Genomic DNA, 24,023 nt, shown 5'->3' with positions numbered 1-24,023 from the left:
AAAGAAAGAAAGAAAGAAAGAAAGAAAGAGAAAGAAAGAAAAAGACAGAAAGAAAAGGACAGAAAGAAAGAAAAAGAAAGAGAGAGAGAAAAGAAGGAAGGCAGGAAGGAAGGAAAAGGAGGAGGAAGAAAAAGAAAGAAAGAAAGAAAGAAAAGGAAGGAAGGAAATAAAGGGAGGGAGGAAGGAAAAGGAGGGAGGAAGGAGGGAAGAAAGAAAGAGAAAGAAAAAAGAAAGGAAAGAAGGAGGAAAGGAGAAAAGGGAGGGAAGAAAGAGGGAAAGAAGAGAGGAAGGAAGGAAGAACTTATTCTAGGACAGAGGTATCAAACATGTAGCTCACAACACTTTCAAATGCAGCCAAAACCAGATTAAAATGTAATTGGGAAATATTTAACAAAATAAATAAAAGTCCACTATAACAGATAATATAAATATATTGGTTTTCTAAGTCAATATGCAGCCCGCAGGAATCCTTATGTACAATCTAGTGGCCCCTGTTTCTATTTGAATTTGCAATTACTGCTCTAGGGAAATCTGAGTGAGGAAAGATCCTATTCAGTGGTGGGGTCAGACAAGGCTTCATGAAGGAGGTGGCCCCTGAGCTGGTCCTTGAAGAAAGAGAATCATTTCCATGGATAGAGGTGAACATGTTTTTCTGTGTTCTGGATGTGGTAGATGGCCTTCACAAATGCACTAATGTAGGAGAGGGGATTCTGAGACCTGGGAAGAGCAGGTAGTCCAGTTTAGCTGGAACATAGAGTGCATGAGGAGTGATACATGGAAGTTTAGGAAAAAAATCAGGAGTTAATAAGCTTAGAAATCCAGGCCCAGCCATAGACTCAAGCGTCCAGGATGTTCCAAGGATGTCCATCCCTTCCCTGAAATACCCCCGAGGTCTCTAGGAGGAACTTCCTGCTGTTTGAACAGTTGGGTAGGCCTAAGATGCCTCTGATGTTAATGTCATTTTCATAGACCCCACTCTAGGTCAACCCAGGACTGTAAAAGGGGGCTCCTTTCACCACAGGAAAAAAAAAAATTTTTGCCCTAGATAACCATCGAACTCACCCATCCAAGAGAGAGTTCAGTCTTCCCATCCCATAAGATATGCCTTAGTATATTGGACAGATAAACAGATGGGGAAACCATGTGTGCTGAAGGCTTTTAACACTAACCACCCTGCTTTCTTAGCTTACCAGGTTGGGCTTCTTCTCCTTCCCTGGGCAAGCAGCCCCCAGCCTCCCCTATCCCCTTGCTGCATGGGCTTTGTGACTGCTGTTTTCCTCCCAGCTCAGAGGTCTTTTTCACTTCCTCCAGAGGTCCCGACTGTGTTCAGGGTGAGTGCGGCTGCTGGAAGTCTGACTTTCAGATTAATGGGGGATGAGGGATGCTAATTGGCTTCTGTTGCTTAGATTTCCAAGATGACAGTGCTCTTCCATGTGCAAGGACCCAATTGGTACCTATTAAGGACAGGAGTTCCCATGGGAGGGGGAAATCCATCCTTCTTGTACCTTGGCTGAATTAGTCAACGGTTGTCTACCAGGAGGCAGGAAGTTGAAGCATCTCAGTCATGCTGCATTCAAGGCCTTTCCCAACTATAACAGTACCTCCTGGACCAGCTCCTGCATCTTCTAATGTTCACGCACATACATACCTAGGCCATCAAGTCCCTCAGAGAGACCTGTTGCCAGAGGGGACCAGCACACCTAGGTGCTGCTACAGCTGGCTTTTATTGTGTAAAAGCCAACAATCCAGTGGGGATGAGGGAAGAGTGGGAGTTGGAGGTAGGGTGTAGGGCTGGTTGCAACATTTCCATGAAACAATATAATATAAAAACTAAGTAGATTACGCTAAGGGTGAAGAAGAAATCTTGCCTCTATCCTCTCTCCTTTCCAATCTCTCCTTCAAACCACAGCTAAAATAATTCCTCTAACCCATAGATTTGGTATAGGCCAAATCCAAACTCTGTCCCTCCCATGCTGCTATTGGCTCTTTACAGACCAGTCCCATGTCACCTAGGAACCCAGTCACCCTTTATTGCACCAGCATCATTAGGGGAATGGATGGACTGGTCCACCTAAGTGATATTTCCAGATAATTGAAGTTTTAAGCATCAATGCCTTTTTTGGCTCACATTAACCATCTAGGGTGAAAATATTTTTCAAATGGATATAACAGTATTCAAAACAGAGGAAACCAAACAGTATAACTAATCCTCATTAACCCCGGGCCACCATTATCCTAATCTTAATTGTTATTTCTTTTTAGATAGAGGTAGCTAGGTGGCACAGTGGGTAGAGTGCTGAGCCCAGAGTCAAGAAGACCTGAATTCAAATGCAGCCTCAGACACTTAACTAGCTCTGTGGTCCTACGCAAGTCACTTCTCCTCTGTCTGCCTCAGTTTCCTCACCTGTAAAATGAGCTGGAGAAGGAAATGGCAAACCACCCCGGAGTCTTTGCCAAGAAAACCGCAAATGGGGTCACGAAGAGTCGGGCACAACTAAAATGACTGAAAAACAACAAGCCCCAGATATCTTGACATCTATAGGTTCCTCTGTCTTCTCCGTCCACTGACAGCTGTCAGTTCTTAGCCCTGTCGAAGCTCATGCCTTATTTTATAAGTACTTGTCAGGGTAAGGGTCTTATCAGTCAATCAGTCAGTCACCAAGCGTTCATGAAGCCCTGCTACGTACCAGCAGTAAGTGTTGAGGATACAAAGAAAAGCAAAAACATGGTTCCTGCCCTCAAGAAGTTTGTATTCTAGTGGGTGAGACAACATTAAAACAAATAAGTACATCCAGAAGATATACAGAGTAGATAAAATGTAAATATCAACATGGTGCCACCCCACCTAGGAAGTAAAGTGCATAGAGTGTGACTGAAATTTTCCTCTGAATTTAGAGACCCTTTCTTACTTCTTTCTGGATTCTCAGATGTGTTGCAGGTAATTTGGGCTTCTAGAAGTCTGATCTTCATATCGATGGGGCTATTGTTGTTGTAAAGTCATTTTCAGTCATGTCTGACTCTTCGTGACCCCATTTGGAGTTTTCTAAGGCAAAGATACTGGAGTGGTTTGCCATTTCCTTCTCTAGCTTATTTTTCAGATGAAGAAACTGAGGCAAATGGGGTCAAATGACTTGCCCAGGGTCACACAGCCAGTAAGTGTCTGAGGACAGATTTGAACTCAGGTCCTCCTGACTCCAGTCCAGGGGCACTCTGTCCACTGCGCCACCTAGCATTGGGGCATCACCACATGAACTGACATAGCTACAGATCGGCTAAGACTTCCTGAGAATGATAACATCCATTCCTTCAGATGAGAGGGCCCTCTGGAAGTCACTTAGTAGTGCCCTCCATCTCCAGGAAGTGTTCCCCTTAAGTTCTCCCAGAAAGAGTAAGATCTGCTGTGATGGCAGATAAGATCTGTCCATTGTATAAACACAGGTCCTAGCTTTTCAGCAACTGTTTTCTTTTTCCTGTTCTCACTATAGCTCACCTCTCACAACCAGTCAGTGGGGTACTGGTAAATGTTTAACAACCAGCTCTCCAAAGGGGGAAAAATGTCTTCACAACACACTTTTAAGTTCAACCTGAATCATCAACAGTTTCTTCTTCGCTTTCTGAAGTCTAGACAATCCACAAAACAATAAAGCAAGCCCCATATGTACTGTTTGCCAATTTCCACAGTGTAAATGCTCACACTGAAAATTTCACAATCTGTTCTCTTCAGCAAATTTGAGCTGCCCCCAAACCTTAAGTCTCTCCATCTCCTCTCCCCTATAGCTAATTCAGATTTGTTAGTTTCATGAAATCTTGTACCCCTCAGACCTTGAAAACTTTTCTCAATCCCTTGATGGGAATGTGTCTCTGCCACCTCGGAACAGTTTTCCCCAGGGCCTCCGTGCCAGCCCTCCGGATCAGGTTCAAACTTTGTCCCTCCTTTTCTGGCCTGGCCCCATGTCATTTGGTCTCCTACAACCTTTTTACCTCCGTCAGATGGGGCACCAGACAGCTCTGAGAAGACACCCGATGAAGACCGGAGCGGCCCCCAGCCTGCCCCAAGCACCAGCGAGAAAGAGGAGACGGCATCAGCCAGTGGCCCCCAGGAGCGTACCATTCCCATTCGGTAATACCACTACTCCCACCCAGGACTGACTGTTCTTTCTTGAGCCGGGGCTCGGCCTGAGGGAGGGGGCTGTAGACAGACTCCTTTGTTGTCCCTCCAACATGCTTCCCGAAAGCTGGAGAGGATACAAGAGAGTATTTGTGGCCTGGGTTGCTTGGAGACGCCGGCTCTGCGAGAAATATGGCAGGGTCCCAATCCATGTGCAATAGAGGACCTGAGATTGTTCATTCAGTTCAATGACAACGTATCAGATATGTTGAACACCTTTTATGTGGATGGAAGAACATGAGGAGGGCTGGGGTAGGTACCCCTGACTCTCACTCCATCATCTTCTGCCCACATTCCCTTTAAGCTCTGACTTCCCTGACTCCAAACACTTCTCCCTTTTCTTCAGCCATCCCCCTTGGCAGGGAGGGAAAGGAAGGCTGGTAATGGATGCTGGGTAATGCAGCCTGAAGATGGGGCAGTGGGAAATTGAGGCCTATCTAATAGGGTTGGATATGGGGAAATGAAAGGCCTTAACTGAAGCCTCATTAGCAATGGGGCTAGGGTGGGAGGGGGCAGGAGGGGGCGAGACTTAAAAAAGGGGCCTGTTTGAAACAAAGCAACCTTGAAATAGAAAGTAGAATTCCGAGAGATAGAGAAATGGGTCTGTGCTGAAAGTTAATCTGAGAGATTCAAGCGCTCCTCTGTGCCCTTAGTACCCACAGCCCACCTGCTTCCCTGTTCCCCAAGGTCAGCCTCAGCCCTGAGACAGGGTGAGGGTGATCACGCTGGCTTTTTGGCTTTCCCCCTGCAGCAACAGGCCTCCCCCTCCCTCCCACCACTCACTTGTCACCACCTCCTGGACTATTTCTCCAGCAAGCTGAGGACAAGTCAGGCTTGCTTAGGTCTCAGGAGGCTCACTACATCCCTATACTTGTGTCTGCAGGATGGAGGGTACAACCTGGCCAGGGAAGGAGGCGGCTGAGGAAGCCTGGAACATTCACAGGCACATCTATGTCGAGACCACACAGAGGACCTGCATCTATCAGGCTGGAGATGGGAGCACCGCAAGTAAGGACTGGGTGGGAGGAGGGGAGGAACGTCCCTCTGGCTCTGGCCCTGACCATCTCCCAGGCTTGTTTTCATTGACCTTTGATGACTCAAAGATGACCTTTGTCCTCCTCACCCTCCTTGAATAGCCCATATGATACAGTAATAAAATTTAATGTCAGAATTTATAGGGACCTTAGAACACAAAATATCAGAGCTGCGAAAGATCTTAGAACACAGAATATGGAATGTTAGAGCTGGAAGGAACTGTAGAATATGGAATGTCAGAACTGTAAGAGATCTTAGAACATAAAATATCATATGGAAAGGATGCAGAGGGGAGGCAGGCAGGACCCTAGAGTACAGAATGTAAAATGTTAGAACTGGAAGGGACCTTAAAACATAGAATGTTAGATTGTAGAATCTTAGCTCTAGAAGTAACCTTAAAAACAGGGACTGTCAGGGCTAGAATGAATCTTAGAGATAACCTAGTCCAAACTCCTCATGTTACAGTGGGGGAAACTAAGGCACAGAGAAGGGAAGTAATTTGTTTGAGATCACACAGCTAACTATTAGCAAAACCAAGATTTGAACTCTTGTGCCCTGACTCCCAGGTCCCGTGAACCAAATGGCTTCCTTCTCATAAACCCTCATTTCCGTTCAACAAATTCAACTCAATAAACATTGATTAAGCAGCAAGGTGGCATAGTGAATAGAGCACTGGGTCTGGAGTCAGGAGGACCCACCTTCCTGAGTTCAAATCTGAGGCTAGACACTTACTAACTGTGTGACCCTGGGCAAATCACTTAACCTCTGTTTGCCTCAGTTTCCTTATCTGTAAAATGAGCTGGAGAAGGAAAAGGCAGACCACTCCAGGATCTCTGCTAAGAAAACCCCAAATGGGGTCACAAAGAGTCAGACACAACCAAAACAACTGAACAACAACAAGGCAACATAGAATGGAGATATGGAATGGTGCTTAGAGATCATCTAGTCCCGTACTTCATTTTACAAATAAGGAAATCATAAGAAAATAGCAGAGTCAGAATTTGAACTCAAGCCTTCCTTCCAAATCTAGTGTTCTTTCCACATTGCTACCCTGTAACCCTCTATTATCACCACACTAATAATGACAATGATTCACATTTATATAGTCCTGTAAGGCTTGTTAAGTGTTTTCCTCACATTAACCCAGTAAGGTAAGTAGTATAATTATTATTACCCCCACTTTATTGATGAGAAAACTGAGGCTCTGAAATTTTATGTGACTTGCCCATAGGAAGTATCCAAGGCAGGAAACAAAGAGCCTTTGTAGCTCCAGTATTCTATAATTATTCACCATTAGCTGCTTTGTCTATATATACCCTAGTTCTCCCCTGTCATACAAGGCTCGGACTCCTGGCAGCTTCAGGGTTGGTGGCGGGGAGCAGGGAGAGGGGTCTGAAGTCTCCTCTAGCCAAGCATTTGCTAGATCTGCACCAAGAGAGGGAGGTTGCCAGCAGGTGTGATGAAGAGCATTCAACTGAGAACCAGAAGGGTAAAATTTAAATGCTGGTTCTGCCATTTAACTTTGGACAAATGACATGTCTTCTTCAGGCCTGACTTTCTTCTCCTGTAAGATTAGGGGCTTGGATGAGATGGTCTCTAAAGTGTCTCCCAGCTCTGACGTTCTATGTTCTAAGGCCCCTCCCAGCTCTGATGTTCTATGTTCTAAGGCCCCTCCCACCTCTGACGTTCTGTGTTCTAAGGCCCCTCGCAGCTCTACCATTCTGTGTTCTAAGGTCCCTTCCAGTTCTGCCATTCTGTGATCTAAGTTTCCTCTCAGCTCTAACAATTTATTAGAATTCTCTGTGGTTGTAGAAAGGAAATCCAAAGACTAGAACCAATCAATCTTATATTTTTCCCTACGGGTTCCAGTTTGAGGTTACTGACCTTTCTGCCTGTCTGTGCTTCCAGCTAGCTAACTGTCTACCCCTCTGCCCCTCTTGAATTACAGTAAAACTCACAGTGGAACAGCAGACTATAGGCAGAAGTATCAAATGTAGCTCACCCTGGAATGAGTGACTGGGGGTGTATTTGGCATTTCCATCCACAAAGACCTTCAAAAACAAAACGGTTGTTGGGGAATTCTCTTGACCTCTTGAGAGAGGCATATCTTTCATCTGGGGTCTAATGACCGCGAGACAAAGATAGGAGGCCAGACTGAAAGTAAAAAGATTTATGAGCATGCTAAGAAATCTGCTCTCACTGATAGCAAATTCAGATTCTTGGAACAGAGATTTGATTTTTATAACTTTTCAAACCCTCTTAGAGCACACAGTCAATCAGAAGCATTCTGCAGCATCTTAAGATAGAAAAAGGAAAGCAATTCATAGGAGACAGAGGAGCAGAGAAAGAGGGGAGTCAGTTAAGGGGAAAAAAGGGAGTATTTCAAATACAAACGATAGAATTTAACACCAAAATAAGAGCATGCATACTCCCCATTTAAGAGTAAGAGATAAGGGAGAATGGCCAAATACTTTTACAATTTGAGAAAAAGTTCTTTTAGACAAAACTGCAGGGTCTCTTATCCAAGGATAGCAAGTAGTTATTACAACATTGGACAAGGCCACCTACTTTACTGTCTCTTGCATAGGGGTTGGGGATTTTCTAATATTCGGCCACCAGGTGGCTGGTCCATTGAGGTATAATGAAAAAATCATGGTTCTTCTTAACCCCCTACATGGTCAACCATTAGTTTGGGGTGAATTTGATAATCACCAGCCTAAAGTAAGGGTGCTACATCTAGTGACCTCAAAAGGATCCTTCCAGTTGGAAGATTCTGTGATTCTACTGACTTTGTATCCCTCTCCCCCAGCATTACTGCAAGACCCTGATGGTTTGGTTTGCTTTTTGCATTGACACTTCTGTCCATCCTCACTCCTTCTCCCTGTAACCCCATCCCACAGCCACTCATGCTGGACTAACCAAACTTTATTATCTCTCCCCAGAACCTCCTTCCATGCAGGTGACCATTGAAGATGTACAGGTTCAGGCTGGGGAAACAGCGAAGTTCCAGGCAATCATTGAAGGGCAACCCCAGCCCACAGTGACCTGGTACCAGGTAAAAAGGGCTTTTTCCTAAGAATGTCATTGTTATTGTTGTTGTCTGTCCTTCGTTCTTGAAGAGGACCATGGCATCAGGAAGGTGGTCCCATGACTTGCAAGTGGATTGGATTTAAGTGAGGGAGGGCTGTGCAAAGTCACCAGCCTCACTTTCTCCTCTGGAGCCATCTGGACTCAGTGGCAAGATAAAGATCAGGATGACTAGAGATGGCCCAGGATGCAATGGGAGCTCCTAAGAATGAGCCAATAATGGGAAGAGGACCTATTCTTCAAAACTGGCTCTCCCAGTAGAGTGCCACCATGGCCCAGAGCAATGGGTTTAGAGGCTGGTGGTGGGGGTGATGATAGAGAAGAATGAGGGCACTCAAACAATTAAATGTATCACCAAGCAAAGGGACCATGGTATAGCGAGAAGAGTATTAGATGAGTTGTCTCCTACCTTGGTCAAACTCTTATCAAGAATACTGTCTTCAGTTCAGAGCTGGCAAAGGCATTGACTAGTGAGAGCATGTCCAGAAAAGGGTGACCAGGAGAGGAAGGGTGCAGAATAGTAAGCCATTTAGGGATCAGCTGAAGAAACTGGAGGCATTCACCCTGGAGAAGGTAAGATTTAGGGGAGGGACTCGATTCCTTCTCTCAGCTTTAAAGCACTGTCACACAGAAGAGAAATTACATTTTTTTCTACTTGGCTCCAGAGGGCAAAACTAGGAGCAAAGGGAGAAGCTGCCAGAAGTCAGATTTTTATTTCATATAAGGAGAACTTGCTGACAATTGGAGCCATTCCAAAGTTAAGTGGCGCGCACTTTGAGGTGATGAGTTCCCCATCACTAGAGATCTTCAGGAGTTAGGGGGAATAGTTGGAAGGGGCATTCTAGAGGGGATTCTTGCTGAGATCAGACTAGCTGCTCTTTGTGGTCCCTTCTAGCTCTGAGATTCTATAGCCCAGAGTCAAAAACCTTGATTTCAAACCCTGTCATGTGACACACAATCTTTTTTTATTTTTCTGAGCCTCAGTTTCCTTCTCTGTAAGATGGGGATAATCATCCTTGCATTAACTACCTCAGAGAGTTGCTGTGAGAAAACTGAATGCTTTATAAACCTTCAAGCAGTCTAAATGGAAGCTATCAGCATTACTGGTCCTGGGCCAGAGTATCCTGGGAGGGAGACAGAAGGAGGAAAAGGCAAGTTCCATGCCTGAGGGAGCCCAGGCTACATTCATCAAGTCTCACATTAAACAAAGGCAGCTAGGTGGCACAATGGATAGAGTACCAGGCCTGGAGTCAGGAAGACCTGAGTTCAAATCCAACCTCAGACACTTACTAGCTGTGTGGCCCTAGGCGAGTCACTTAACCTTGTTTGCTTCAGTTTCCTCATCAGCAAAATGAACTGGAGAAGGAAATGGCAAACCACTCCAGTGTCTTTGCCAAAAAAAACCCTAAATAGAATTACTATGTGGCATCTGGGTGGTACAGTGGCTACTATGTTAGACCTGGAGTCAGAAATATCTTACTTCTTAAAAGACCCCACCTTTTAAGACATTTTTTTAGTTGCGTGACCCTTGGTGATTTACATAACTGCTCTTAGCCTCAGTTTTCTCATCTGCAAAATGGGCATAATAACAGCATCTAGGATTGAATAGTATAGCAAATATAAAGCGCTTTGTAAACTTTAAAGTGTCATTCATTTAAATGCTAACTATGGAGCACTCAAGGGAGAGATTCTCACAGATGGAGGTATTCATGAAGGAGGTAAGATTTGTTAAGGCCTTGCAGGACGACCAGGACTTAGCTAGAAATAGAAATAATACCTGTTTCCATAGTGCATTAAGGTTTGCAAAGCACTTTCTTCACAATGGTCTCATTGAGTTAGGGAGCCTGAGAATTATCATCCTCAGTTTACAGAGAAGGTAAACTGGTTGTGTCCATGGCCACCCAGCTAGTTTGTAACTGCCAAGGGCAGGTTTTCTTACTCCAGGTCCAAACCCCTTTCCGTTCCATCGCTCTGGCAGAAAGCAAGGGGAACAAGGCATAGCGAGTGAAGTGGAGGCCTGAGCCTTGCCTGTTTGAGGACGGTGAAGAGACCAGCCTCACTGTCCTGGAGAAAAGACACATTATGAAGCCGTGGGAAAGGAGGCAGGACCAAGGTGGGACTGGGTCCTAAAGGGCCTTGAGCACCAAGGTCAGAAGTTTAGGCTTGATGTGTGGAGGTCCTTCCCTGGTCCAGATCCTCATTATCACCCATCTGGACCATAGCAATAATGTCCTTACAGATCTTTATACCTCCCGTCTCTTTCCCCTGCACTCTGCCCTTCACCTGCTACCAGAGTAACCTTCTTTATTCAAACAGAGAGTCAATGTCAAACCTCAGCTCAGAACTCTATGTTGACTTCCTTTTGCCTACTGAGTGAAGTTCAGACTTTCGCCTGATCTTAACAACCCTACACAATCTGGTGCCATCTGATCTTTCCAGCCTCACATTAATCCCCTCCATATATATTAGCCTTTAGCCAAACTGGGTTTCCCACCTATGGGCCTTTGCTCCTACAGTTAGTTCCCTGTCTAGACTATCCTCTCTGTCCTTTGTCTGATGAATTCCTACCCCTCATTGAAGGCTCAGCTAGAGTGTCACCTCTCCAAGGAAGCCTTCCTTGAGCTCCTTTGCCCCCTAGATCATGCTCAGCATTGTTTGCACCTCCCTAATGCATTTCTTATGTAACATTGTTGATTGTACTTTTCTGTGCTTCTGTCTTATTCCCCTTATAGACTTTAAGTTCTATGAGAATAGGGTCCAGATCTTATCTAACCCATACATTCTCCAAGAGTTCTGCACACAGCATCCACTGAATAAATGTTTGCCAGACTTGTTCAATTCAATTTGACAATCATTTATTATTGTTTAAGGCCCTAGGTTAGGTGCTTGAGGAGATACAAAGATAGATACAACACAAAATCTGCCCTCCAGGAACTTACAGACTAACCAGGGTAAAGGAACCAAGATATTAGGGAGAAGGAGATAAATGAAAAGGAAAGTGCCAGGTGAAATTTGATGAAGGGGTGGGGAAGGGGGGTTGAGGAAGGCTTCTTGGAGGTGGTGGTGCCTGAGTGGGGCCTCGAAGGACTAGAAGGATTCCAACTAGCAGAAGTTGGGGTAAGTAGGAGAGGGAGCCTATTACTGGCATGGGGACAGCATAAGAAAGGCCAATAAGAAAGAAGATCCCAGGATGAAAACATGGGACAGTAAGTAGTTCAATTGGGCTGGACTATTTGACTCATAGAGGGAGAAATATGAGATGCAACTGATCAGGTAGGTTGGAGCTAGGTTGTAGAGGACTTTAAATGCTGGTATCAGTCCTAGTTCTTATACCAAAGAATTGCTTAAGGAGCACAAACTCTAGCTTCCTAAATGCTTGGTGATCTCTGGGGTTGCATAAATAGACAATAACAGTGGGGCTCTTGCTGATGGGGATTGAGAAAAAATGGTGAGGCTGACGGCTGACTTCATACCCTCAGGGCAGTACCTTGCTGACCAACAGCCCCCGAGTCTCCCAAGAACAAGAAGGCACTAACTACTCCCTGATCTTGAAGGACATAACCCAGCAGGATGCTGGCATCTACACCTGCCTGGCCAGAAATACCAGTGGCGAGGTCTTGTGCAAAGCAGAATTGCTGGTCCAGGGTGGTGAGTTGGCAAATGTGCAGGCAGGCATGAGTGGGTGAGTCCCAGGGGAGGTGGGAGTCCTCCCTCAGACCTTCCCAAGCAGGTCAACTGAGTTATAGCAAGGGGAGCAAGGGTGAGGAATGACAGAAAATCAAGAGAAACTCCAGAGCCAAGGGCATAACTAGAGGCAGTTGCATGAGGCAAGTTGGGGGCCAACTTTCATCCCAAGGCAACAATCTACCATTAGTTCAACTCACCCAGGACTTCTAGCCCTCAAAGCCCATTGGGTCCAATGGATTCCCACAAGGCTCCCCCTACCCTCCTTGATGAGCAAAAGTCCTTACACAGAGAAGCCCAGTTAGGTGGAATCCCAGAAGCCATCTAATCCAACCCACATCTGAACGGACATCCCTTCTGATAAGGGATTGCCCAGCCTCCTCTCAAAGACCTCCAGTGATGGGGAGTCCACTATCTCTTGAGGCTACCCATTTTATGGTTGTACAGTTCTCATCTTTTAAAAGTTGTCATTTGGGTTTGGTGTTTTACATGGAGCCAAAAACCTGTCCTCTTGCAACCCTTGCCCATTGGGCTAGCCTCTAAGGCCAAACAGAATGACTCTAGTCCCTTTTCCATATGAACACCCTTCCTACTTGACACCAACTCTGGCATAGCTGTCTCTTCCAAAGGGGCCTGCTGCCATCTTGATTACCCTCCTCTTTATGCTTTCCATAGCCTTTTGATAACATCAATGTCCTTCCTAAAAGGTTGTTTGCTGAATCAAATGCAGTTCTTTAGCTGTGATCTGAGGCAAAGCAAGCAGAAACACCAACTCCATCAGTCTGGACATGGCATCTTCATTAATGCAGTCCAAGATCACGTTAGCCTTTTGGGCCTTCATCTGTAATCATTCCATCCACCCCAAGAAGGGATTGCATCTCTTCTTTGGTCTTTCTCTTGCCCCTGAATTAACTTTTAAAAGTCCTTTTTATTGTCCTTAGTCAGGGGAACCGGTGGCCTCGAGGCCACATGTGGCCCTCTAGGTCTTCAAGTGTGGCCTTTTCACTGAATCCACATGGATTCAAGTTCCCCACCCTTGTCCTTAGCCCTTATCACCAGACTCAATTCATTCTGAGTTTTAACATGCCTGATATTAATTATTCTTGAAGTACGGAAGAGATTATATAAATGCCTCCTGAAAAATATCTATCCTTCTAGAACTACCTTCTAGGCACAGGACTCATCCCACCAAGGCTCAGGTGAGACTTATGAAGTCACATCTGTCTTCTTGAATTCATCTCCCTAGCTCACCTTGTTCATCACCCATACTTTGGGCCCATTTGTATAAGCACCATGGGCGTGCATAGAACTTGGGCCAGGATGCCCAGCCTCTGCTCTCTCGTGTCCATGGGAGACACCTAAGACCGTAGACTTTATTTTGGCTGGCTCTTTTCTGGGATATTGTCTTCATTACTGGTTTTCTCAACTAATATTCTTCTTCCTTTTCTCTAGCTAATTTCTTTGGTCGGGTCTGGATTTGTATAAATAGGCAATAATGGTGGGGCTCTTCCTGGTGGGGACAGAGAAAGAATGGCAAGGCTAACGACTGTTTCATACCCTCAGGGCAGCTTTTTGCTGCCCAACAGTCCCAAGTCTTCTAAAAAAACCAAGAAGGCACGAATTACTCCCTGGGCTTGAAGGACATACCACTTGGAAGATGTATTTGAGAGTTTTTCTCCATTCCTCTCCATTTTTAATTGAAAGCCTTTAGGCTTGGGTAGGTAGTTTGTTGAGTCAGCATGATGAAGTGATTCTATATTTCACATCAGAAGAAGTAGGTTTGAGCCTTGGCTCTTCTTCTTGTCAGCTGTGTGATCACGTATGGCGTTTTTAAGGAGGACTAGCACCTCCGACATGAGGGCTTGCCGAGCCCTTTTCAGGGCTGCTCATCCACCTTTGCCATCCACCTTTCACCCAACTCTCACCTGTGGCTCCAAGAAGCTGTAGCATGTACAGCAGTCACATGTTGGAAAACCACCTTGGCAGATGGGCTAAACCAGGTTGGACCTCAAACCCATCAGTGAGTTACCCCAAGCCTGTGAAGACTTCCCCCAGCAAAATGGGCAAATGAGAACAATTTGTTCTAACGGCCATGAAGGTGGCTAAAACAGGCACTGGGGAGCACTTAGAGCTTGGTCACTTGAAGACACCAAGGTCATTCAGTGCATCCTGGGCCATTGCCAGTTATCCTGGCTTTTGTCTTGCCACTGGACTTTAATGACTATGGAAGAGAGAGTGAAGCTGATGACTTTGTGTAAGTCTGTTTCACTTTAATCCAGTTCACACACAAGTCAAGGCATTACCCTGTGAAGTCATTGGCCCTCTTCAGAAACAAAGGACAGACAACTTAACCTTCCTGGGCCTCAGTCTCCTTGTCTGTAAAATGAGGAGTTTGGACTAAATTATCTCTAAAGATCCTTCTAGCTTTGTTATTAGGTGATTCTGGTTGTCCTCAATTCAGTGGGAGTTACTGAACTTGGCATATATGCCTGGTGTCCACTGGCACCCCTGTACTCAATTTGTACACTGGAGCCCATGATAATTCTTTAACCATAAAATGGAACTGCCCCAGGCAGTCTTTATGTGAAGCAAATTGTCTTTAGTCAAGGTCTCTGAGGCTCATTCAGGAGAAAGTTTTCCTGACCTTGCTCTGCATAACCCATCGCCCACCCAAGCTTTGGACCCATCACTTCCAAACTCTGACCACATTTTCCTTCCTGTCACCTTGCATCTGTCACTGCTGGCTTTGACTACTGAGGTGGCTGCCTCATCTCTCTTATGAGAAATGGTCCATATACCCCATTGGTGATAGCAGCCCATCCTGATACTGCCCTTCCCCCTAGGCCCTCCTTTTTTACAAGGAGTTGTACTTCACTAGGCTAGGCTAGACCTCATGTTGATTTCTGCTGGGAGCTCAAAACAGAGATGAGTTAAGAGGGAAACACAAGATGGCTCATTGTGGTGGAAAGAAGAAAAATTGCAAAAAAGGAGAGAGCTCTATATTAAGAGTCAGAAGACCTGAGTTCTAATCTTCCTTGTGCCACCAACCTATCGTGTGGCCTTGAGTAAATGAACCCCCCACCCCAAGCTTCAATTTTTTCATCTATAAAATGAGGGATTTTAACAAGAGGCTCTCAAAGGTCCTTCTGGTTTTAAACATTTGATGATCTATTTTCTAAGGTTTCTAAGGTCCTAGCTTTAACATTCTATGTAAGATTCCTTTCAGTTCTGACATTCTGTGGTTACTATGATTCCAGGTGGTGACTGGCAGTGTCAAATGCTCCAGAAAGCCCAAAGAGGGCACAGACTTGACAGAATTCTGACCCTGGGATAGTGAGGACCCAGTAATGAGAGACAGGGCTGACCTGGGGTTTGGGAGCCAGACCACTGCTCAGCAAGGCTGGGAATAGAATGGGGTCCTTCCTCTCACAGCTCAGACCCCAGTAGGGCGGTGATTGTTATCTGGAAGTTGGGTGGGGAGAACAGAAAGAATTCAAACACTGGAGTCCAGGTTTCCCAGGCTGACTGAATGTCTTCTTTTCTATTTGACCAAGGTGAGGCTGAGCCAGGAGTGGAGAGGCAGAGTTACCGAAGGAAACTCCACTCCTTCTATGAAGTCAAGGAGGAAATAGGAAGGTAAGGAAGGCTCCTAGGCCTGTGGGTTTCACTGGGTTCCTGAGGTGGCTACAAGAGCCACCTCCATTAGCAAAGGACACGTCGGTCCAATTAGGGCTTCATCACCAGGAAGGACAGAGGGACTTTCCGAAGACTTCCTCCTGACAAGGATACTGGGTGGGAGTCAGAAAGGGATGGAGAGTGGGATTACAATCAAAGAAGTTAAATTCTTCTTATACAGTCAAAGTGTGTTTAGTAGGTTAGCTTCAGGATAAATCACCATCCCAGCAGTTATGGAAAAAGCCTGGACGGGAAGCCATGAGACTTTGGCTTCAGTCCATCTCTGACACTAACTGATGTCGTGGAAAGAACCCTGAATTCTATTAGAGTCAGGAGAGCTGAATTTAAGTTCCGGCTCTGACATTAATTTGACTTTGGTCGAGCACTTTACTGCTCAATTACTCAATTTCCTCTTCTGTCAAATGGAGTCAGACTAGATGATCTCAAAGGTCCCATCTAACACCAGCATTCTAATCAATTCCACTCCCTGGGACTTAGTTTCCTTATCTGTAAAATATGAACAGTAAAGCCTTCCCAGTGTGCTTAATAGAAATGTTATGAAGGTCAAATGAGATAAGAGATATAAAAATGCTTTGAAAAATATAAAATTCTATAGTAGGATTATTCAACTTGGAAGAGAAAATTGTATGTATGCAGATTAATATCCCCAAATCTAGGCTGTAATAAAGGATGGCCTACTATTCTTGGTCTCCGCTGAGAGCATGGCAGAGTCGATAGAATGCTGGATTTAGAGTCAGGATAACCTGGGTTCAAATCCTGCCTCTTACACTTACTAGCTGCATGACCGTGTACAAGTCACTTAAACCTCTGAGCCTCAGTTTCTTCATTTGTAAAATAGGGATAATAATGCCTGTTGTACTTACATCACTTAACTTCTTAGTGTTCCAAGCAACTCTCTATGATTGCCAAGGAGCTTCCTATACCAATTGAAATTATAAACAAAAAACCCCAGCAATCTCATGGGGTTGTTGTGAGATATAGACAAGATTATATAAAGTGATTTGCAAGCTTTAAAATGCTATGTAGGGACAGCTAGGTGGTGCAGTGGATAGAGTATGGGCCCTGAAGTCAGGAGAACCTGAGTTCAAATCCGGCCTCAGACCGAACACTTGACACTTACTAGCTGTGTGACCCTGGGCAAGTCACTTAACCCCAATTGCCTAAAAAAAAAAAATTTTTTTAAAAAGGAACTAAAATGCTATGTAAAGGCCAGCTATTATTACCAAAAGAAGAGTTTGGGTTGCAGCAAGGCAGATTTTAATTAGACATACAAGAACACATCTCCGTTCTTTTTAAATCATTCATGCACTCAACAAACATTTATTAAGTACCTATTATGTACAATGCCCTTTGCTTGGTGTTAGAAATACAAAGATAGATATAACCTCAGCCCTGCCTTCAAGAAGTTTACAGTCTATTGAGGAAAGGACATTTTTGTTCAGTCGTGTCTGACTCTTTGTGACCCCCTTTGAGGTTTTCTTGGCAAAGATACTGGAGTGGTTTGCCATTTCCTTCTCCGGCTCATTTTATAGATGAGGAAACTGAGGCAAACAGGGCTAAATGATTTGCCCAAGGTCACACAGCTAGTAAGTGTCTGAGGCTAGATTTGAACTCAGGAACATGAGTCTTTCTGACTTCTGGCCCAGTACTCTATCCACTTTGCCACCTATCTGCCTGAAAAGGTATAAACACAAATAATTGATCAAGGGGAGAATGAACTAAATGCAAGGTTAAAAGGTCCAGGCAAACTTCTGTGAGAAATTTAAGGAGGGAGAGATCACTTTCACCTAAAGGGTGGGGGATTGACCAAGGAAGGCTTCGTGGAAGAGGTGACACCTGGGCTTCACCCTGAAGAAAAAGAGAGACTTCAAAAGGCAGAGAAAGAGAAGGGGTCAGAAGGGAGTCCATTCCAAACATGGGGAACAGAGAGAGCAAAGATATGGAGGTGACAGAAGATAGGACAAGAAGGGGTGTGAGGGCGGCTGAGTCATGCATTGACTCAGTTTCCTCTTTTGTCAAATGGAATCAGACTAGATGATCTCAAAGATATCATCTAGCACCGGCACTCTAATCAATTCCACTCCAATGGCACAGTGGATAGAGCACTGGCCCTGGAGTCAGGAGGACCTGAGTTCAAATCCAGCCTCAGATACTTGACATTTCCTAGCTTTGTGACCCTGGACAAGTCACTTAACCCCGATTGCCTCACCAGAAAAAAAAAAAAGAAGGGAGATGGAAAATAGCCTGCTTTGGGTGGGAGTACATGAAGGGGAATAGGGTGAGATAAGGCTAAACAGGTAGGTTGGAGCCAGACTGGGTCGGAGACCATGCTTTGGAGGTCATGGTCAGTGGTCTGCATTTTATTCTGCAGACAATGGCAACCCACTAGAGGTCTGGGGCTAAAATAGTGATCTTAAGAAGATGAGGCATAAGGGGTGCAACCTACAAGAACAGGTGACTAAGGGAGGCTGGGAATGTCTTCAGGGAGTGACACTGTCTTGTCAGGGATGGTTTCAGGCCATTTCTCCGGGGTAACAAGGAGCTAGACGGGACAGCCTTTCAGCTCCCCTTCTAGTCCAAAGAGCTAAAATGGTCCCGACAAACATAACCCTCTACCTCCTTCTGCGTAGGGGTGCTTTTGGCTTTGTGAAGAGGGTTGAGCACAAAGGCAACAAAGTGTCCTGTGCTGCAAAGTTCATCCCCCTTCGGACCAAGACACGGGCCCAGGCGTACCGGGAGCGGGACATCCTGGCCACCTTGAACCATGAGCTGGTCACCCAGCTCCTCGACGAGTTCGAGACCAGGAAAACGCTCATTTTGATCCTGGAGCTGTATCCTTTTTCCACTGACGCTGGAGGCTCCCCTCCGTGGTGGGTTCTGTCTAGTGTTATAGTGCAAGCACTGGATTTGCAACCAGAGGGCATGGGTTCAAGTCCTGCCAATTATTCATAACGTGACTATGGGTAGGTAAGTCACTTCAGTCCTCTGTTTCCTTTATCTATAAAATGAGGAGTTTGGACTAAATGATCTTTGAGGTCTCTCTAATAGCGTGCCTAGCTCTGACTTTCTTTTATGTCCTAAGGACAATTTAATTCAATTCAACAGTCCTAAGGTCCATTGAATTTAATTCAACAACTCAATAAACATATGTTAAACCATTAACTATTAAGTACTATTAAGTACAGTATAAGGCATTGAATTAGGTACTGAGGATATGAAGACAGAAAGGAAATGGTTCATGCCCTCGAGAAACTTATACTCTACTGGAAGGATTCATGAACAGAGATAAGTAAATCCAAGGTTAAAAAGAAAAAGATCATGAACAGTTGGAAGATTAGGGAAGGCCGCCTGTGGGAGTCTGCACCTGAGCCAGGTAAGTCTTGAAGGAAATTAGGGATTCCAGAGTCAGAGGGGAAGAGAGAGTGAGTGATTCTCGACATAGGAACATAGCAGAGATAGGGGAGATGGAATGTTGTGCAGGAGGAACAAGCAGGTCCCTTCTGGCATTTCTATTGCGCTGTTTTCTGTTTCTCCAGCAGGGGATACATGTGTCTCCCCAAGGTCAAGGGGCCATTCGAGGCAAATCATCTCCCTGCATGCCTGATTTGTGTCCGTAGATATGAAAATAAAACATGTTTTTGGTGTTATTTTTTAATCCTTAAAAATCAAAGATCTATTAAATTGTTAATTCCCTAATGCCCTGAATTGAAATCCTCTTTATAGGATTGGAAATTTGGGCAAATATTGTTAGGTTTTGCCAGAAGGTTCTTCTGGTTTCTTCCAGTACCAGTATCTTGGAGGGTCAGCTGTGGTCTGGTGGAAAGAGCCCTGGGCTTGAAGTCAGAACTAGATTCAAATTCTGGCTTGGGCACTTCTGAGCTTCGTGACCTTGAGCAAAGTCCCTTCCTTTCTCTGCGTCTCAGATTCCTCATATATAGTAATGGAGGCAACTAAGTAACACAGTGGAGAGAATACTGGACCTGGAGTCAGGCAGACTTGAATTCAAATCCAGCCTTACATACTCATTCACTTAGGTGACCTTGGGCAAATCACTAAACCTCTGTCTGTCTCAGTTTCCTCATCTGTACAATAGGGATGATAATAATAGTATCTCCTTCCCAGGGTGGTTGTGAGGATAAAGAGGCAAAATGTTTGTAAATGTTTGATATTGATATCGATGAAGTGCTTTGCAGGCCTCAAAGCTATGCTATTATAGATAGATAGATAGATAGATAGATAGATAATATGTATATAATATGCTAGCTATTAGCTTTTATTAAAAAGAGATGATTGGATTCCATGATCTCAAAGGCCCCTTCTAGCTCTAAATAATACAATCCTTGAAGTCACTTCTCCTCTCTGGTGCCTCAGTTTTCTCACTTATAAAATAAAGACAATAGGACTTAACCCTAATTCCCTGGCAGAGTTGTTTGTGAGGATGAAATGAGATAATGGATCTGGAGCTCTTTGGGAATCATAAAGCACTATAGAAATATCAGCTATTTTTATTATATTATTTTTATTATATCACTTTTGAATTAACCATGACATGCTATGTTTGTTGTTTAATCATGCCTGACTCCATGTGAGTCCATGGGGTTTTCTTGGAAAAGATACTAGAATTGTTTACCATTTCCTTCTCCAGTGTGTCCCCATTTTACAAATGAGGAACTGAGGCAAAATAGGGGTCAAGTTGCTTGCCCAGAGTCACACAGTAAGGGTCTGAGGCCAGATATGAACACTGTACCACCTAGCTGCCTCATATTGCATTATTACTACATCCTAATTGCCCTTGACTGCAACCTTAGATGTTCCTCTGAAGAGCTCCTGGACCGCTTATACAAGAAGAACGTGGTGACTGAAACCGAGGTAATAAAATTCTCTTGGTCAGATTGCCCTGTGCAATCATTCAGTTCTCTCACTAGCTCATTCCCTCCTAGTCCACACTAGTCTACTAAAAGCCAAGTCCTTGGCTGAGGACTTGGAGAAGGAAGGAGCAGGCAGGATGACTCATTGGGGAGCTGCCATCTTGTGGGGCCATTAAGCTCACTGCCTATAGTGGGCTGCTCCACCTCGGGTTCCGTTGCAGCCCTGATTCTAAGGACCAGTACAGGAAGAGGATTTCATGGTTCATGTAGTGTTTCTGTGTTCTCTAATGACATGTCTACCTTGGCTCAGTGGGGTCATATCCTCTTTGACTAGTGATGGTTTTGAGATGCTCACAGAGGTCTGGGTTAAGACACAGCCAGAACACGACAGGACAAGGAAGCTAGGAGGCCAAATCCATGGAAAGAGAGAAATCTATACTGAGGGACAAGGCAGCCAGAATGTTATATCTGGAAATCTCAAACCCTGCCCCCCTCTCTGAGATTGAGCAGAATCATAGACTTGTGTGTGCTTTTCAAGGTTCAGCTACCTTAAGGCTTTCTCAAAAAGGTTTTATCATCATGGAATTGCCTAACTTTAAATTGCCATCAAATATAGAATTACCTAATACTAGAAGCCTGACATAGCCATTGTACATAAGATGCCCAGAGAAGGGGAGATACAACACATATACACATAGCTTACCTTGTCCAGGTAAGAATTCTTACACAAGGAGTTGTCTAACCATAACTTCAAGACTTCCAGTGAAAGGAGCTAGCTACTTCCCAAGGAAGCCATTTGACTTTCAGGCAGCTCCCTAGGACACATGACTCAATTTACCATGAAATAAATACTTACAGGTCATGGAAAGATCACTTTGTGTCTTTATAAACAACTCAAGTGTGTCATAAGACTTATGATTTCTTCATTTTTGCTAATGAAGATAGTAGGTCCCTATATATTAAAGTAGATGGTCTTCATGAGCTGTTTTGACCAAACAAATTTATTACCTGGAGAATTTCTTTCTGGCAACGAGCCAATGGGCACTTGGCTTGGCTAGTCTTCTTATGACAGACCCCATTCCTGGGACCATACTCAGGACCTTTCTAGCTGGATAGAACTTATGAAAGCTTGCATTCTCTGAACTTATGCTTATAAAACATAGAACAGGACAGAAAGGGAGGATATGGAACACTACAAAGCAGTATTTCAAAGTGTCCCTCATTGCACCTTTACATATGTTGGCTGCTTACCCCTAGTCCAAATTCTGGAGAGAAAACTGCTCTAGTTGAGTCATAATTTGTGTTTCTTCTGAGTACAACTAAATCAGGATGAAGAAGGGTTCAGAGATGAGAATGTAAACCAGTGTTTGAAGGTTAAAGGGCAGAAGAAAATAGCATAGAGGGGGAAGGGAAGAATGAGATACTCAGAACCATTAGATCTTGATAATAGATACAAGATTTTGTTTTCCTATAAAGGGGATTTGAATCTCGTGAAGAAGTAATGACCTCCCATATTCCATAAAATAAAGAGAATTCACAAGTGCCAAGAGGTGTGAGGAAATCCACTCGACTCCAGGAAGAAGAAATACATTGTGGGGGTCAGCAGCATCTTGCTGTGGGGTACAGAGATAACTCTGTGTCTACATAGTATAGCTAATCATGAGTCTTAATGTCTTCTTGAGACATGTGTATTTGGATTGACCAAGGGCTTAACCAAACCTTATCAATCCTGATGGCCACTGTTCATTTCAAGTGATTCCTGTGGGAATTAATCATATTCTAGGAAGAAATCTAAAAATGATTATCTGGGCTTAGGTAGAAAACCAAAGGACTTAGAGACATAGGACATGTTTCCATCACTACTTCTAATTAAGGGTTAGGAGCTTAGAAACGAAAGGATGACATGGGAAGGAAGCATTTGGCCAAAAATATTGTAACAAAGAACTGAATAAGGATTTATGGACCTGAATCATGGATGAAGGCACAGCAATGATGGGCCCTGGGCCAGAGAGAGAGTGCATCTGATATAGAATGGGAAGAAAAGAGTTTCCTGGTGTGATGAATGAAAAGTTCAAAAAGCATAATTTCTGGGTAATGAATCATTTTGTTAATTATGGCTAGCTAATAATTAATAAAAAGATGGTCATATGGCCTTCCCTTGTGAACTAAAGATGGATCATGGCAGCCTATTGCTGCTTATATACTCTTGGAAGAATGGGTGTTACTGATAGAAAGCAATCAGGATTAATTAATTAATCAGGATTGGTTAAATAATCAATGAGAATAATAAATATTATAATGAGAGGTGAACCTATTCTAATGAGTGTTGGGGGAAATGTGACTTTGATTATGTCACTTTTATTCCCAGACCACTCCCCAGATTGGGCAATCTAGACAAAGGATCTACCCCCACCCACCCAAGCCTGAGTAGAACACAATGGGCTTCCCTACTTGGATGAGGTCTGAACTAGACTGAGGAGAAAGTTAATCTAATTTAGTTAATTGTCTCATTATCAGCCCTATTCTTAGATGCTGATTTGACCTAGTACAGAATGGGAAAATAGGAAGGGAAAAAATCCTGGGTCTCCCTAATAGTAAATAGTTATTAATATAAGAGAAATAATCATTTCTGTCACTGGAGAAACTGACTGATGGTATCAAGAGGACTTACAGAGACAGAGGAAGAAAGGTGACCAAGTGTTAAAGGCAGAATAAGAAACTATGGAGAGGAACAGATGCAGTAAAAGTCAGGAATATGTGGATTTGAATCCTGCCTCATGTGTTTAACTAGCTGTGTGACCCTGGGAAAATCACCTAACCTGTCAGCCTCAGTTTCCTCATCTGTAAAATGGGGATGATGATGATAATAATAGCACCTACTCCCCAGGGTTGGTGTGAAGATCAAACAAGATAGCATATGTAAAGTATGTATAGTATATGTGCTGATCTAAAAAGAGTATTATTGGGAGGTGGGGGGGCCCAGGCCCAAGGGTGGAGGATGGATGATGAACATTACCAAAGCTGGAACACAAGAGAGATGTGGTTACATTGTATTACTGACTATCCAGACGTGCTAAAAGTAGAGTAGCTATAAATCCTTCCCTTGCCTCGCCAGAAACTTCATCTTTCAGAAAGTAAAGGAAGTGATGAGGGGACATAACAAATATGTCCCATTATTTAAACTTGGTGTCTCCCCTAGTGCCCAGCACTGGGCTCTGCACACAGTCGGTCGCTGTTTAATAAACGTGAGCTCTATACCTTTGTTCCTAGGTGAAGGTATATATAAAGCAGATTTTAGAAGGCCTCAAGTACCTCCATGACAATGACATCCTGCATTTGGACATTAAGGTATGGCTTCAATACAAAACTGCTTTCCATTGGCCCTTTGGCAGATGAGGAAATGAGAACTGGTAGTGATGAGGTCTAGAGGTTAGGGGTCCTGGAATCCCAAAATCACGACACATGGGTCCTGCCCAAAAGAATTT

The 24,023-nt window shown here is 44.2% G+C and overlaps 1 protein-coding gene across 1 annotated transcript in view; it reads left to right on the top strand.

Annotated features, from left to right (window-relative positions):
* Window positions 1-24,023, top strand: part of LOC114024071 (obscurin-like) — a 291,936-nt gene that overhangs the window by 238,302 nt on the left and 29,611 nt on the right. Inside the window, 10 exon segments of the mRNA XM_027836906.1 lie at window positions 1,186-1,257; window positions 1,260-1,331; window positions 3,991-4,120; window positions 5,052-5,176; window positions 8,146-8,258; window positions 11,770-11,938; window positions 15,529-15,610; window positions 18,301-18,501; window positions 20,479-20,539; window positions 23,809-23,886. Coding sequence (XP_027692707.1) covers window positions 1,186-1,257; window positions 1,260-1,331; window positions 3,991-4,120; window positions 5,052-5,176; window positions 8,146-8,258; window positions 11,770-11,938; window positions 15,529-15,610; window positions 18,301-18,501; window positions 20,479-20,539; window positions 23,809-23,886 — 1,103 coding nt within the window.

Source organism: Vombatus ursinus, unplaced genomic scaffold, assembly GCF_900497805.2.
Source record: "Vombatus ursinus unplaced genomic scaffold, bare-nosed wombat genome assembly UNPS02014820.1, whole genome shotgun sequence".
Lineage (NCBI taxonomy): Eukaryota > Metazoa > Chordata > Mammalia > Diprotodontia > Vombatidae > Vombatus > Vombatus ursinus.
Note: the sequence above shows the minus strand (reverse complement) of the source record. Positions and strands in the feature narration are given on the sequence as shown.